General features: G+C 39.9%; 1 protein-coding gene across 1 annotated transcript in view; it reads right to left on the reverse strand.

Annotated features, from left to right (window-relative positions):
• stk10 (serine/threonine kinase 10) overlaps positions 1-18,027 on the reverse strand; it is a 42,636-nt gene that overhangs the window by 12,520 nt on the left and 12,089 nt on the right. Inside the window, 5 exon segments of the mRNA XM_051399922.1 lie at positions 6,094-6,175; positions 6,778-6,972; positions 8,314-8,386; positions 10,945-11,094; positions 11,814-11,862. Coding sequence (XP_051255882.1) covers positions 6,094-6,175; positions 6,778-6,972; positions 8,314-8,386; positions 10,945-11,094; positions 11,814-11,862 — 549 coding nt within the window.

Raw genomic sequence — 18,027 nt, forward strand, 5'->3', positions numbered from 1 at the left:
GGCACACTGATGTAACAGTGTTCAATCTAACAATGTCCTTAAAATAGCAAGCTGTGTTTATTTCTACAACTACTAAAGAGAAATTGTGTGTTTTGCCAGGGTGCAAACAAGGCAGTGATAAGTTCAGTGGAAGGATAATAAAACCTAAATTCAAAGTTGAGTGCAGCTGGGATACAAGGCGAATCATCTATTATTCAAATGCGTTGCACTGCTGTGTAATTTAATTGGAACAGCTGACAAAAGGGAAAAGGCTACAAGTGGTGCTGGACCATGAAGTGTGTATAAGTCAGGGTTTTTGTGTGTGTGTGTGTGTGTGTGTGTGTGTGTGTGTGTGTGTGTGTGTGTGTGTGTGTGTGTGTGTGTGTGTGTGTGTGTGTGTGTGTGCATCGTGGGTGATCACAGTTGTTTGTGTACAGAAGCTTGTCCTCGAGGACTGCATTAGGCTGCAGCTTTTAACTTCTCCGATGACTAACAACAGTCAGCTAATGTCTAATGTAGTGTAAATGCTGAGTGCCATCTAACTATTTTTTACACTGCAGTGGAAATAATGGAGTATGCACATTACACATGTTATTGTTCACAGCCATCGTCAAATTAAGATACCAAGGGTCTTAATATTAACCTATACCGTCTACATTGAGACGTCTTGTTTTTGTCCATGCTTTCCCATCTTAGGGCATCAAAGAGTGAGCGCTACAGTTGTACATACAACTAGTGTATCCTTCTCTTCACCTGTCCGACAGTTTTGGGGCAAGATTTACATTTTTAATTAATCAAATATGTTGCATATGGCATACAATATTACCAAAAATAAGTGTGTGTTTTGAATTCAAGCATATAAAAGGATGTCCTGCAGAACATGACATAATCACAGCAAAAACAGCCTGGAACTGGAATTTAAAGATTTATTTCATACTGATCAATCACCACAATAATGGTTGGAAAATGATTGAAGCCTAGAAGACGGTGTGACATTTGAGCAAGGGTTTCAGTTGGTACATGCATTCGGAGGCGAAAGTAAATAAATAACCGAGTTCCTGTGAACAGGCCATTTACTCTCTAACTATCTCAACAGGAAAAGGGCGTCTTTATGGACATTGTTAGGTTTCTTAGGTTCTTTAGGTCTAACAAAATCAAGTAGAACCACTAGAACCATTGAACAAGAAAAAAGACAAGTCCAGCTGGACCTGTTGAGCTCAACTGGCATAACACCAACATTTTCAATAACTCCCTCCTTGAGTCTACAGTACCACAGTGCTTCAAGGACTCAGCCAGAACCCCTGTGCCAAAATCAACCAAGATAACTGAGCCAACTCTTCTGTTGAGGATGCTTTTAACTTGGTCCTCCACCACACACACTACAACACTTAAGAGTCAACCAACACCTACTCCCAGATCCTGTTCAGTGACTTCAATAAACAGTTGGGCATGAATACTGACCTCTGCGTATGCCACAGGATCTGGAGCTTCCTGTGGAGAAGGCAACAGAAGGTTAAGATGAATAGCTTTTCATCTCACCCTCTGACCATCAACACAGGCGCCCTTTCAGGGTTGGGTCCCCTCACACTGGCTCTTGTCCCTTTATCAAAATCACTTCACATCCCACCACAGCTCAGTCACCAGTCTTAAATATGCAGAAGACACAACCATAATTGGACTGATAAGCAGCAACATAATGGACTGACACCGTGAGCAGGTAGCCAAGGCATTCACTTGATGCCTTGATAACAACCTCCAGCTCAACTCATGATAGATTTCGGACACTACCCAAAACCCTCACACACATCTCAGGAAAACCCATAACCATCACAGACTCAGATTTCTTGGCAGACACATCAGCAACACACTCAAATGGCACACCAATACAGACTACATCACCAGAACAGCCCAGTTCAAAAAATCCCAAGTAAAACAAAGCCTACTCCTTCAGTTTTACACATCCATCACTGAGAGCATACTCACGTCACATATAACAGTTCGGTACAACAGCACGGACAGTCACGCAAAAAACTGCAGCACATCAGTTGAATCACTATTAACGCACAATTCCTCCATCCCTATCACCCTGCTCACAACCTCTTCCAGCTGATGCCCTCTATTAAATGTCCCTGCCCACCAAATCATCCCATTATAAAAAGAGTTTTTATCCACTGCAATAAGGACTCTGAAGACTTCTTACTAACTCTGGCAGATGTTCCTGCATGTAAAAACACCTGTTTGAATTGTGGAAATAAATAACTATCGTGTGTTGCAGCTCAAGAAGAAAATGAGGAAGACACCAGCATCAAGCTTTGTGAAGCTGGTCAATAGACACCGATGCAAGAGCCAAAGTAGGGTGAGTACTAAAAATCAATTATTTGACTACTCATTCCAGCTTTAGTACTTATACTTTATTCAACATAAAAAGGCTAGAATGGTAATAAGTTCCACTGCTGATCTAAGCCTACACTGTTAAGCAAAGGTAATTATTGGAGTCAAAACAAAATGTTATCCATGCATCTCTTTTTCTTTCCCTTTAGACACCAATAGAAAATCACCTACAGTATTAAACATCTGAGATTTCAGCTTCACGCTGTTTATTCTAGCAAGTGAACTCAGGCCTTCCATGTTCAAGCTAAACCCAGTTCCTTGATGCATATCAAAGGGAAAAAGGAAAACAGTGTAGTATTGCTGCCGTGTTAAATCTAGCTATGTTTTTTTTACTGCCATAATGGATTAAGATGTGGATCAGTGGAGCTTATGTCCTCTCTTTTAGGTTTCATGTTGCTTTAGACCCAGTGAGGCTGGTGGTTTTTTAGGTCTTACACGCATGGCTGGGCGGGAAAAGGTTAAATGTGAACAATATGGCCCATTAGGGGACCAGAGCAGACGCTGCATGAGAGTTACCTGTGTAGCGAGACAGTGTGTGTATTTGTACTTCTGTTTTTGTGACGATAAATTTTAGTTTTAGACCTCGAGTGAGGACATTTTGGGAAGGTGAGGGCATTTTGGTCAGTCCTCACTTCTTCAAAGGGTGGTTCGGAGGTTTCAGACTTGTTTTTAGGGTTAAGGTTATAATTAGGTTTAGGTTAAGTTCGGATGAAGCAAGTAGTAATTTTGGTCAACATAAATAAAACTTACTTGACTTTTATTTGCCCAAATTTTGAAATATCAGTCCAAGATTTCTGCCTCAGTTGTCATGCTCAAAGCACTGCAAAGTTAATTTTTTTTCAAATACATTGTTTCCAGTAAAAAAGACCACATGAACCACAGACCTCACAGGAACTTTTCTTTACTGAAAAATAGATCCTATTAAATCTTCACAGCTTGTTTTGTGGTTTATCAAGAAAAACAGGTATCTATTTCTAAAAAGAGATGTTATTGCCTTTTAAGAATGTAATTCTTTAATTCTTTCAGCACCAGAACATTTCATTCACCTCGATCATATTGGGGACATGGTAAAAAAAAATGGTAAGGATGAACATCTCAAAACCTAGATTATTAAACTGGAACAGGGGTTTCCATGATTTACCTCCCCCTTCAAAATAAAACTGAGATAATTGTGCCATTAAAAGTATGTCGAATTAACCATTCGCAGTTTTCAACATAACCATGGATGTATGGACAGCTATCACAGGATTACTATAATACTGCAGAAAACTTAAAAATGCGGTGATTCTCAGGCAAGTTCTGGAGTTTTAGTAATATACACTGGAGATAATGATATCCTCAAAAAAGTGTAAGTCACTAAAAATAAGTGATTTGTGTGTCACACTGTTGACCATGTTGGTGAGCGGCAAATTGGCAGACCAAACTACAATTACTAAATTCCTGTTTTTAGATCATCATCATGTACTTGTCCATTTCACCGCAATATCTTATTCTACTAGATGAAAAAGTTAATTCCATTCAGCCTATAGTCTAATAAGACTGCTAGCCTTTAGGACACAGTTAAAGACATTTCTCATTTTATTTTTAACCTTATGGCAAGATGTTTCTTTAGTTGTATCTACTCATAGGTTTGTTTTTCTGTTTTCTTTTTCTCATTATTTTATAATAATAATGCCATTTTTTACATTTTATTTTGATAAAACAGGAAAGGACTGAATAAACCTTCAAGGCTCCCTTCCTTTCCTACACTACAATTACTGTCTTCTATATGTATTTTGCTTTGTATTATTATTGCAAATAAAACTATTATAGTCACTTACACCCTCCATGACCCCACTACAACTCCTGGGCACCCACCTGGGGAGCTATGCCTCAACGTTTGGACACCTTTGAAATTTGGGTGAACTAACTCTTTAATCTCAGAATTAAGTTTAGAGTAAGGGTTGGGCTTAGGCGTACAACTGGGATACAGTTATGGTTCACGGCTAAGGAATGCATGATGTCAATGAGGGTTCTCACAAATAAAAGTATGAATACGTGTGTGTGTTGGTGCCTGCACACGTCAATATTGCGAAACCACTTCAAAATCCTGACTCAGAGATAAAATAGCCAAATACTCCCATGGCAAAATTACCCAATATGCAGACACACCACAATACAAATCACAAAAAACATGAAATATTACACATGAATTGAAGTTACAGCGAAAACACTGTAAAAATCCTGACCATGAGAAACTATGTGGGAGGAGAAGCTATATTCAGTACAATGAATACAAGTCAACCAGATGGTCCCCAGGCAGCCAGAGTGACTGATACTGTGTCATGTTGTTTTGTATACATTCTTTACAAGCACACATGTGGGACAGATACAAGGCGAGAGGTTCAAACATGTTTTAAACTAAGACAACCTTGGAAAATGCATGATGACAAAGAGTTTATGAAGCTCTGTCCTTTCATTTCCTCTTTTGATACAGTCACATACAACTCATACAGTTTAGCACCTACAGATACTTTTGTTTATGATTCACTATTATCTTCCTCTTCACTTACCGCATCCGTTTTCTACATCCATTCACTCCTATGAATAAAATGCATTACAAAGTCTGACCTAAAATATGTCACATACATGATGGTAACTTCCTGTAAACTGACATCAATCAACATTCACTGCACAGCTGAATTTAATGCCATCATTGCACAGCCATTTTTCAGTAAATCTGACAGCCGTTAAGGAGCAGCAGGCATGATAAACATCTAAAACTTCCCGCACGGCACCAAAAACTGGACCGCGCCCGTCTCTTTTCCCCCCCCACTGGAGAGCACATGCAGAATTCCCAGCGGGCCTGAGTCTAGGAGTTTCATCTCTGCCTCTCTCTAATTGGCCAGAGGTGGGGAGCTCATGGTAATCCAGACATACTATTGGCTGAGGGTGGGAATGTAAATAGTTGGCATTCCCTCAGCTGTGGGATACAGACAGGAAACTGTGGCTATGAATTTTAATAGACGCTGTGCTCGTGCTTTAATCCACACCCTGTTTAACTTTTTCTCTCATTTTTCTTGCTCGGGATTCAGGAGTTTGAGGAACATCTGTCAAAGCTCATCCTCAGATATTATTGTTTTACTGCCAGAAAATTTGTCATCAGCCTCTCCTTAGCAATATCCTAGCTGTGCCGAAGTGCACTTACTGTACATTTGAGTGGTCCTTTCTAACCAGTGTCACTAGACTTAAAGTATGTGCATATATGGTTGAAAAAACAAAGGGGATTATAATAAGAAACAAGAGGTACAACTATGTGATAATCCAACAAAAATGGGAACAAAAACATCCATTGTCCTTCAAAATAAAATGTCTGTGCCTCAAAAGTGGAAAATTGCTTCTAATAAAAAAAAATTCTAAGTCACCTTTCTTCACTCTTTTTAGCTTTGTTTTCTCATTTTCTTTTAAGTTATTCACTTTTTTACTCTATCCCACTCCTTCTCTGCCTGCTCCATTTCTAGCCCACTCTTATACACATTCTATTCCTCTCCCACTCAAATGCCAGTGCCCTCTATGGGGCTCACTTCCCTAGCATAGATCACTCCATTCAGGTCCTAAAATAGAAGATTATGTGTGTCGATGCAAGATAAGGACAGGGCGAGGACAATGTTCCAGCATATATCAAAGTGCAGCATTGTATAACATTTGCTAGGTTATAATTGCACATTGTACATCAGTGCCCACCTCCATAAGTTGTGCCGCAGTCGGACGAGTCTCCGGGTTTTTATCCAAAGCTTTCTTCAGGAAATCTTTAAAATCCTTCGACCTTGGGTGAACCAGAGAAAACAGCATTAACCACAAAACAAGAGGTATAGAGAAAGGGGAGAGGGAGGGGTGAAGGGATCGTTACAACACAACAAATCATCTCAACACAACATTTCCAGATATGTGATGTTGGCACACGTGGATTATCTTTGTGCACAGCTGTGCTTCGTAAAACAAAGCTTTCAACAAGGATGATGAGTCAGCTCTGCATCTCAAATCTCTTTTCAGCACCTGATAACTTCACTTTTGCTGTACTAAATCTGCTGTAATGGAACATTCGGACTCATAAAATTGATAAGGGAAAAGTTAGAGTTTGGCACTTGCTGAAGTCCTGCAGGCAAAATGGACTGCGGGCGGAGAGGGGGAGGACAATGTGATGCATTGAGTCTCTGCAGTAGATTACAGGATACTGAGTGTGCAAAAATTTGGTAATAGAATGAAATTAAATGACCTGGTGAAATCTAGACAGGAAGATATAATACCCTGTTGACTGCACCAATCATATCCTATGCTAAAACTAGTGAATCATGGATTTTGCAAAAGAGCTGTGCATACTAGGTTTTGTAATGTACAACAGCTGATTCATTTTGAATGCATCCTCACCATTTGTGCGGCTGCTCCAGGGTGGGAGGCTCCGACTTGGCGATCTTCAACAACACCCTCATGGGGTTGAGCTCGTGGTGTGGGGGTTCAATCTGGGCGAGCTCGATCAGAGTGATTCCAAGAGACCAGATATCAGCCTTGTAGTCATACGGCGCATCCTTCATGGTCTCACACATGACGACCTCTGGGGCCATCCTGAGAAAACAAAAGTGAAATATTTATTTATAGGGAACCATTACATAGTGAGGGACACTGAATCTACAGTTAAGCCTAATTGCTAACAAGTAAAGACATACTGCACAAATAATAACATTTATGCTTAAACAAAAGAGTTAAACTGTAGGGTGGAGAGTTTTCTCCCTGCTCATGCCATTTGGTATATAATTAACTTTTTGTCTAAATGTAAGAATGTATGGAACATGCATTACATAACCCATATGCGATAACCAGTTGCGGATTATATGACCATGTGTAGCGAATGTGAACAAATAAAAAACAAACTGTTCTTGCCAAATCAACACTAAGAGAAATCAGTCCTACCATGATTCTGATATCATAAAGATATCCCACTAGTATTTACAACAGTTATCCCTGAGCAGTGGTAGGAAATGACTAACTGATGATTACTGCAGTGGGATAAGGAGGGTTTCTCCTCTCTCTTATTTACGATTTTGCATGTGTCAACACCAAGCACACGTCTTCAGTCAGCCCATGTTTGCAGACAATCTGCAAAATGGCTCTCATAACCCAAAGAAACAAATGTTTGCTCCCTCTTTCTTGTTGACTTTGCTTATCAGTGCATTCAGGGGAAGTGGTATACAAAAAAAAAACCTGCAATATTTTTTTCAGGACTAATTGGTATTGTGCAACATAAGGACATGGTCATGTTTCTTGAGCAGGGAGGGTATTCCTGATGGGTGATAACCTTTTCTAGTCAATGGTTAACTGGCTCCAACCATAATTGCACAAGGATAACAGTATGGAACAAGGTTCAATGTGAATGAGATTTCAAAAGGAATCTTTCCAATTTGTTCAGGTATAGGGGAGAGAACTGCACTGTTGGATGCAATGGAGGATTAAAGCATAGCAGCAGTTGAGTGTGTGTATACACAATATCATGCTCTTTCAAGTATTATGGAAGAGTTGCGGCGAGCAGGAAATTTGTTCTCAACAAGCAATAATCCCCCGCTTACATAACTCATGTAGAGATGCTTGGTATGTCTACAGATAGAGGTTTTTCTGTATGGTTTATACCAGGGAAAACATCCTTTTAAAAGCTAAGCTTGTAATAGTATATTGTCAACAATGTTTAATGCATTATAAGGTTTGCATCAATGTAATGAAAAACCTTGAATTGCCAGGCCTTTATTTCACTGTATTAAGCAAAACAGAATCTGGAAATTTCTTTATATGTAAATATCAATAAAATTTATTGAAAACAAAAATCTGAAGCTTTAATCCATATGACCCATCCCTAAGCTCATACATAGCTCTCTTCCTTCACGGTGCCCTGATGAAGAGTGAGGTCTTACTCACCAGTAGGGTGTCCCAATGAAAGAATCTCTTCTTTGTAAGGTTTTGTTGTTTTTTGCAGATACACCGAAATCCGCTACAAGAATGAAGAGAGACAGAACACAGAAAAAAAGAGAGTGATGACGTGAGATAGTTGAAAGAAGATACCCAGCAGCACTTCTCAGTAAGACGAAGTGAAGTCCCCCCCCCCATCCCCCCTTCCATCCTTGTAGTAACTTGTAAAGCTGTCATGACACTGCGATGGGCAGAGACACAAAGCCAGAATTTATAGTAGTCCTGTCTCCCAAACCAGCTGCCCCCATTTCCCTAACATGACCCTCAGATTACAGGGGTGTTGTTTTCACTTTGGCTGAATACGTTTTTCAGGGCAAGTAAGAATATTACGTGTGTCCCAGGGCTGAGAAGTGTTTGGCAGAGGCTTAAGGAATTTACTTACAAGGCAGCAGGCTGACTGCTTCAATTACAAACTGGCATGTTCTATTATGGGGACTGAACTGTCTTGGTTTTGCAGACTACAATTCAAATATATTTGACTTCCCAGTGAAACATATCATTTTGACTATTGCAGTCTAAACTTTTGCAGAAAGAATCTTTAAAAGACAATAAATACTACTTCAGCTGTTTATTGTACATAAAATAAGAGTTTTACACATGGATATCCCAGAGGATGGTAATGTATTCTGGTGAAATCATACGAATAGGGCATGACGGTGTAAAGCCAGACACCAAATATACTTGTAAAATCTGTGGCATCAAGTACATCACACCAAGGTGTGTCTCTCAAGAAGCATTATTAGGATTATACGCAAATATTTCTACCTTAACACACCTAAAGGCTCCCATAATGCACTACTCCACGAGGAACTAAATGAGTGCACAAAAACAGGTGTTTCAGAGGGGAATCTCAAAACAATAATAGTATTAACTGGGATTCAAGGTTTAAATTTGTGAATAAATAAGTGGAAAAATACAGATTGTGTATTAACTTATGAATGCAAACAACAATACTATGTTGCCTGTTCTGTACTGATGTTTGCATGCAGCTCTTAAAATTGCAACATAATGTTAAATGCCATGTATCATAGGTGGATATAAGGCATCTGGCTGGCCTCAGTGACGGCTAATTGTTGCCTTTCTTTGAATTAATAAGTAGTTACATAAGTTTAGAGACTGTAAATGAGTCAGTGTCATGACTTAATGAGTTTAAAAGCGGCAACTCCCAGTGATTATATGTAACTGTGGCGTCTTAGGGGAGAATGTAAGGCAATGGAACTTTAGCAAGAAGTCCAGCTCAGTGAGCCAAATGTGTGATTAGAAATGTAGCAATCAACTCCATTTAAACAAATGTGCAGCACACAGATATGAAGCTATATGTAGCTTGCAGTTGCTCTCTATTCAGCATGTTTGGTTGGTTGTTCACGACTGAGTGCAAAATGACACAGAGCCACAGAGAGTAAAGGAAATAAAACATTGTTTATGCAAAACAGATATTTTGGTTTTTGTTTAAAGTTTTATGTCTCAGGATCCAAAATGTCTGGCAGCCATTCAGGAAAAAAAACAAAAAAAACAAAACAGCACTTCCTTTACTGACACATAAAGCATGTTAAAGTCAACATTTTTCCTTTTCTGGAAACTATGCTTTAACCCAAAACATACTGCTGATTCGGGTGGATCCATAACATCCATCAGCTGTGCAATGTGAAGAATGTGAGAACTCTTCAAAAAACCCAATAAATCAAAATATGCAAAAATTCAGAGAATGCCGTTTTCCCACACAGCGTTCACTTATGATTCTCCTACAGCGCCACAGGAGGGGTACAGGGCCTCTTACTGTGTGTGTTTGTGTGACAGCAAAAGCCAAAGAAACAACGGTCCAGAAATGTGCAAAGGAAATGCGGGGTTTATCTGAGAATTTGGCTCCACTTGTATCATTTTGGCAGTGAAATGGTTTTCTTTGTGAAGGATGGAACGTAAAGAGAGACAGGTTACTCACAAATTTGATCCAAATCCAATCAATGAGTTGCAAAAATGTCGTAGTAGTTCATACATTCAGTGCATGTTTTGTATTTCTTCTCTTCATACATCATATTTATTTCTAATAGTAGATTGGTTGATTGATCAAATTTAAAAAGCATCACTTCTCGTGTGACAGGACGTTTCTGTAATACCCCATGTTTTTTTCAACCCTGTTCTTTGAACAACAAATACGGACTCTTGTCTTTTGTCAGAAACTTCAAAAGAATGTGTGTCTGGATTTAGCCACCATAACTTGTTAAATCTGTTGGGAGGTCAAACACATGCAAATGCATGTTGTAGAGCCAAGCACTGCTTAAACCCAGAATACTTCATTTCAACTGCCTGTCAGGATTCCAAGAATTCTCAAGATGAGGATTCAATTGTGCACAACCCAACTGAGATTTCCAACAACTAAAACACAACAAAATGTTTGCATTGTCTGCACAAATACAAATACAAGAAGGGAAATATTGTGGCCCTGGAATTTTTTTAAATGAGATTACCCTCAGAACACACCGTATTGCATTTCAGACTGTGTAGTTATGTGAGCATGGACACAATGGCACACCGTGATGCCAACATAGTCATAGTACATCGTATAAATATCTAAACCCTCACCCAGTTTGATGTCCCCATCCAACATGAGGAGGATGTTACCGGCCTTCAGGTCTCTGTGGATGATCTTCATGCTGTGGAGGTAGACCAGAGCTTCCAGCATCTGGCGACAAACCACCTTAATCTGCGGCTCTGTCAGACCACGATCCAACTCTGATAAGGGCAGGGGAGGAGGAGGCAGGGGATGGAGAGGTTAAATATTTGGTAGGAGAGGGGTGAGAACAGGAGCAGAATGGAAGTGAGAGTTGAGAAAACTAGCAGAGAGGGTTCAAAACCCATTATGCACACCTTGCACATTCCATATTCGATGTATATACAAGTCTTAAGGACTGATCTAGTGTGTGAACTCAGAAAAAGGTAAACCTGTGATGATATCAATGAGTACCCTCAGATAGTGTTGCTGGATAAGTAATCCCAGATCAGAAAAGCTTTCACACATATAAGCTGGTCCTGCCCTGCAGACTTTATTCTACTGTGTCTGTGTTTGGTTAGCTGCAGTGGGGGTACAGACAGTTATGAGGATGTGGATTACCCAGTAAAAACAGACCAGGGGGGTTTCCCACACCGGAGGACTCCAGTATGTCTAGAGCATTCAAGGCCAGACTAGTGAAGTCGCAGCACACGATCACGTTCAAATGGTCAGTATTGTGACAAATGCTGGTTTTCTAGATTGTTTCTATACAAAAGCTTAAAAAAGGATAGCATTTTTGACCTTTTAGCAGGTCTCTACACTTTCTTTAAGTCACTGCTGAAGCGGCAGGTGGAGTCACAGCACTGCCGCAGGTGTGGTGCTTGACTCTCGTGACAGGGAGGAAGGTGGAGCGCTTATAAAAATACACAGAGAGCAAAAAGAGAGAGGGAGAAAGGCCTACCTAGCATTGTGGCATCCACAGCACCTCCAGGGCAGAACTCGATCATGATCTGGGGAAAGAAGGGGAAGGGAAGAAGGGGTGAGGTTTAAATGAATATACATTGCAAACACACAATTGACAGATGTAATCTCCCCTTTTCAGGAATTTATATGGAGAAACAGGAAGAACAGATCACTTTTCATCAGCAGCACACGCACAACTAGTGTTTACACATGGGCATCTTTTCAAATACTGTTAATAAACTGTATTTCATTCTCTGACTAGAGACATTCAGCATCATTAAGATTTGGCACTTGAACTTGAGTAATTTAGGAAAACCTTACATGAAGTGTGGCAGTAAAATTAGTAAATTAATAACCCTCCACCAATGACAAATAGTACAAAAGGTAAAAAATAACAAGCAAATTGGCAACATTCCCAGTCAGTGCTATTCGCACTATTTTATCATTAGCCAAATGCATGGATTGCATGGATCTAAGGGTGCGTAAATCTTGGGACACACTGAGGCTTCCAGCACCCTAGCAAGGATTTAGAAAGGGTGGAGCAGTTGTCTTCCTGCATGTCAACAGCCAAAAGAAAAAAGAAAAGAAGATAAGATGTGTTTTATGAGAAGATCTGATAAAAAAAATTTTTTTAAAAGACTCCCAGCTGACTGTGAAAGTCAACACTGCCTCTCAGCAGTAAACCCTGACCCACTGCTAATATTTTCTTATAATATGTGTAATATATTCTTATAACACCAGCAGAGTTTGACATGTAATTGCTTTGGGCAACTGTAAATTCACTCTGGCTGTAAATCAGTGGAGCATATTTTGCATATTAGTTATTCAGAATAAAGAGTAGTGACAAAGAGAGTGAGTTCCAAGTGTTTGAATTTGAATTCTTGTTGTCTTTAGTAGAAGCTGTTACAGTGTTTCTGACAGCAGCGACATTCATATACACAAAGAGTGGACACTGGGGAATCAATGCAAGTTTTTTAAATTACAATATCAATTCCTTCATGGTATTTAATGTAGCTTTAAGTATCGCAATCAACAGTGCAGGCTGCAAATACAGACAGATGTTATGTCAGCACTCCCCTTGCTCTACATCAGTCCAAGACTCTTGATAATATGTGGTGAAAGTACTAGAATACACACACTTTGTAAAGTGGACAGCTGGATTCAGACTGAAGTGTGTGATAAACTGCCAGGCTGTAATTATACACACTTCCTGAGACACACTGCCAAATATATAATACCAGTTAAGCAGTGAAGTAAAAACACAGTGAGACAGGAGAGAAAAAAAACATTCTGAGAACATACTCCCTAAATGGTGTCTCCTTGGCCAATAGCAACTTCCAACAATCACCTTTCATTTCCTTTCCTTACATAGTCAATCTCTCTTACGCACACCCACGCACCCACACACACACCCACCCACCCACACACACACACACACACACACACACACAACTGTCAGAAAAACCTTGAAGTGTTTCATTCATGTAAAGTGGGAGCAAAGAAAATAAAGACACCACAAGATTGCATAATAATCCTGTGATTCCAAATGGTCAGAGATCAACCCTAGGCGGTGTGGAACATACACGCCGTGTGATGTCATTCTTATTTAATCACCGGGTCCTGCTTGCTATGACAACACTGTCAAAGCATCAAACGGTGTTGGACAGGGAGTGGAGTTTCAGTCCAGACAAAGCCACATGGAGAGTACAAAAGGTGCCAACACACCAGGCGCAGACAAATACAAGAAACTATGCATACCACCAATCACAAGACACTCATACTTTGTGGAAGATGAGGAATGTCAATCTTGGCATGCAAGTCAAGGTGAAACAATGTTCTTTTGTGGAGTATAGATTGACAAACCCCAGTAGTTACAGTTTTGTCAATTGGTTTCACGGTCTCTTTAAAATACAGTTTCACATCTTCTTAAATGACAGACAGCAGAAAGACAGTCTGGGCTGTGTGTTTCACACTCTAGTGCTTTCAACCTTTATATCTCTTTACAGTGTCTCAAAAATCTGACCTCTGTTTATAAAAGACAATAACATGACTTAAGTCCTACTAAAGCACCTCAAACTTAGGCTTAAAACTATTATTTGTTTGTAACATTGAATATGTGTGTCCAAACGTGTGTATGTGATAATAAACGTTTGATTTTGCAGTTTCAGATTCTTATTTTAATGTTGTTGAATCTAGATTGGTCTAGAAATACAGGGTGTTTAACACCTTTTTTCCATCAAACTGGGTAAGAAGAGCGCAGAAAAAAAAACAGAGGCAGAAACTTCTCCTGCAGATAACACTGTACTGTTACAACTTACAACAAGATAATACTGTTAAATAAACAGTCCGTTTGTGATGCAGATTGTTAAACTGTATCTCCATGCAGTGCTGAGTAAATGCTAATAAAATAATATTCTTTATAGAAAGCACACCCTGTCTGCGTATCATTAACGCTACAGAGCAAGGTTTATTACACATTTCAGTGCATACCACTTCCCTATTCCTGCCCACCGTTAACCAAACATTAATTATTTTTATTTCTCTTCTGTTTTAAAGCCACCCCCCTAAATTAAATTAACTGTCCTTCAGTAGTAACACACTGTGCTGCCCAACCTAAACAGCTGTACATTACACGACTGTGTCAGAAGCAACTGGTTTGTGTTCCCGTCAGTGTCTCTGCAGCCAGATTTCTGGATGACATGTTGTGCTACGGTTAAGAATGTGCCCCGACTGGTCAAGCTACATGCAAAACATACCCACTATGGGCTGAACACACATACAGACTAAAGCTTTCTCTTGCCCTCTCTCACACGCACAGACACAAACGCACACGTGCACACGCGCACACACACGCACACACACACACACACACAATGTATCACATGCCACATGTTTGGAGAAGCCATCATTTCAGTTTTAGTAGGAAGTCATTATAGTTACAGTTTGTGTATTAAGTACAATTTTTTACACTCAAGAAATTAATCTGATTTAAGAGAATTACCAGACTGAGCCAAGCTGGTTTTGTGCAATATCTTACAATAAATAAAGCCTCCATTTTTGAGTGCCTCTTTTATTCTTTTGAGACAAGCTGAACCAAATTAGACACAGTCTGCAAAATCCTAAAAGCTTTAAAATAAATGGAGCCAGCCTTGCTGACATTGCAGTGTTCCTGTACTTCTCCGTACCTTCACAGTGATTTACCAACTCATTTTGTCTAGAGGTCTAAAGGCCGCCAACAAAAGACCTGCTAAGAAGCTGCAATACTGAATAAAGAAAGACACACAGCCATATAAAACATGACGCACTGTTATACTTTGTCACTCTATGAACATGACTAATGCTTCAGCGATGTGTGTATATGAGGTGGCGCCAACAATGGCACAACATAGTGACTCCTATCGATTTCCAGTGTCATCAAAAATCTCCTAGCAACCACTACAGGTGCCATTATGTGGACCTCACTGTATGCAAATAATGGCAAATAAATAACCAGACAATTGTGACATATTGTCCTTGTCTCACTGTGTCTAAAAACAACAAGCACCATTATTGTACAGTGATGGTCTCTTCCTTGTTTGTCAAACTAAAGCTTCTTGAAAAGAATTAGACACTATAGGTAGACAATACAGAAACACACTCATGCCTATGTCATACTCGCAGGCACAGGCACCTTGCAATGTTAGTGACACTTTCTAACTGGATCTCTGCTCTGATATCAGCTTCAAGCATTACTTTTAGTTTGCATTTCACCTACAGGCCACCATAACTAAAGGGAGTAGGAGTTTTTTCCGGGTGTAGGAGACATGTGAAGAAGGAAACAAGTCACCCTGATGCTGCTGTACACTGGCAGCCACGGATGAAGGCCCTTACTGTGCCCTTTAAAAAAGGTCATCCTTTCTAACTTCTAACAGGCTTCAAAGGGTTGATTAGAACCAACCCTTCAAACAGGCTTCTAAATGGTGTGTGCAAATTCTCGTCTGTGTTTATTGTCTTTTTTCATCTGTTTAACTGCTTTCTCCATTCCCTCTCTCTTTCTCTCTCTCTGTTCGTTCTTCTCAGTGTGCTGATGTCAGCAGTCCCGTCCCCATGTTAAAGGCCCTCTTTTTCTCACGCTGTGGGCCTGGCTGCCCTGCTATAGCCTCAAGACCAGATTGTTCCTGGAAGAGAACAAACAGCCCTTCTCTGACTGTCTCTCTCTCTCACTGTCTCTCTCTTTCTTCCTCTAACCGTCTCTTACTCAGTAAAAAGCAGAACGGGTGGGTTGGTACAGGAATTCATCATATCAACCCTGCCCAGTCCACCCAACCGGAGGTTACTGAGGCCTGACCGCCAACCACTGGGCTAATTGTTGAGATCCGGAGGCTAGTACACACACACACACACACTCAAAGCAATGAGGTGTAGAGCTTGCTCCCTTTGTCATGTTGTATATAATTATTCTGCTGCTGGTTGGAAGCTCATATGTCCATTCTGGCTGTGAGTTATACTAATCCAGAAAAGTATGGTTGCTGTTAAATTCCAGCTGAATAACAAGGAGATTGAGAGCAAATATGTGTAAGATCTAAAGTAAGAGAACACATTAGTATCTGAACACAGCTTGGAAGTGAGACAGTAAAACAAAAGCTGACACTCAAGCCCCACACACACGCACGCGCACACACGCACGCACACACACAGGAAGCATGTGGTTTGAATGCAGCAGGAAGGGATGTTTGTACATCTGACTGAGTAGAACAAACTAACAGTTTCACAGTCCAGGTTTGACTGATGGGGAACACTCACCTTCAAGCTCAGGAATTCAAGCTATGGCCAACACAACCCCGACTAGCTCTCGGGCTGTGCTATAGCTATGTATGTGTGTGTAGAGGCAGAGATTCCAGGTCTTATATAGATACAAGTGGTTTGTCATGTTGCTGGATTAAAAGTTATAATTATTAGGATTTTCATGAAATCAAACCCCAGTCTTACCATTTATGGTTAGCATTTTTTCTGCAGTAGCCATTTAATGCTATAACATTTAGTAATTGTCGCTTTTATGTAGCAGTTATTGGTAGTGGCGGAGTCCACCATTACCACTCAGGACTCCGATTCCTTAGCTAAACACAAGAACAACAGTGCAAGCATTATAGTCCAGCTTAATTTTACATCATTGATAACTTCCTCACTGCTTCGTGTTTGCTCTTTTTAACACTGTTTCAGAGTGCAACGTTCTACAGCTGCTATTTCACCTTAAAAAGTGTTCAACTGGTGAAACATGGGGAAGCTTTTACTGTGAAGTAATCACAGGAAACTATCTGAAATTGTTCAACAAAAATAAAAATAATCAAGACAATTTTCAACATTGTTTGCAGATAAGACAGGCTATGGTAATCAACTTTACTGTACACAGCATGAAATCAGATTGCAGTTGCAATTATTAGAGTTTGTCTGGCTGAGCTGTAAACACATACACCACTTCTGTTGCTGTAGTATTAAACTGCACAAGCTATAAGCACAGTAACCATGGGTGTTGCCAGATCAGCCAGGACTGAAATCTTTAGTATTTAAACTTGTTCTTAACAACTACTATTGTTTGGATAACTGAAGACAGTAAGAACATTGGAAAACAAAATAACATTCAATTCACTAATTCTCATATACATTTCTGTATATTTAGATTTCTGTGCGTTTAGAATAACACTGCAAAAAGGTGGGGTAAAAAAAAAAAGAAAAAAATACTAACACAACTATCTTTAGTCTTAACGTTGCCTTGTAATTCCTCAGATATTCAAGGTTGTGCCCCAGCATGAGGTCACTATTATTTTTCTTGGCCAGATCGACTGGGAGATTAGAGAGGGAGTTGAAAAGTTTACACTTGACCCAGTGTGCGAGTGTGGAGAGGAAAACTAACTGAAGAGCAGAAAACACTAAACTGAAATAGATCCTCATTCTTGCAGTAACATCAGGGTGAGGATTGGGTCATGTCTGATGCATTATGTCACCCCAAGGGGGCTTCTGTCATCCCCACTAAGGCAATCCACTTTTCTTATCTTTATTTTTCAACAGAGCTTTTTATATGTAGGAGAAATATACTCTAGATGAGATATTGTTGCAATAAAATAACAAGGCAGTCACAGATTGAAATGGAACATCCCAAGAGCCTCCAATGTACATGGTTAAAAGGTCTGTTTTTCCACTTCCCTGCTGATCGTTTGGACTTGTGTATTGTGGCT

Source organism: Dicentrarchus labrax, unplaced genomic scaffold (genome assembly GCF_905237075.1).
Source record: "Dicentrarchus labrax unplaced genomic scaffold, dlabrax2021, whole genome shotgun sequence".
Lineage (NCBI taxonomy): Eukaryota > Metazoa > Chordata > Actinopteri > Moronidae > Dicentrarchus > Dicentrarchus labrax.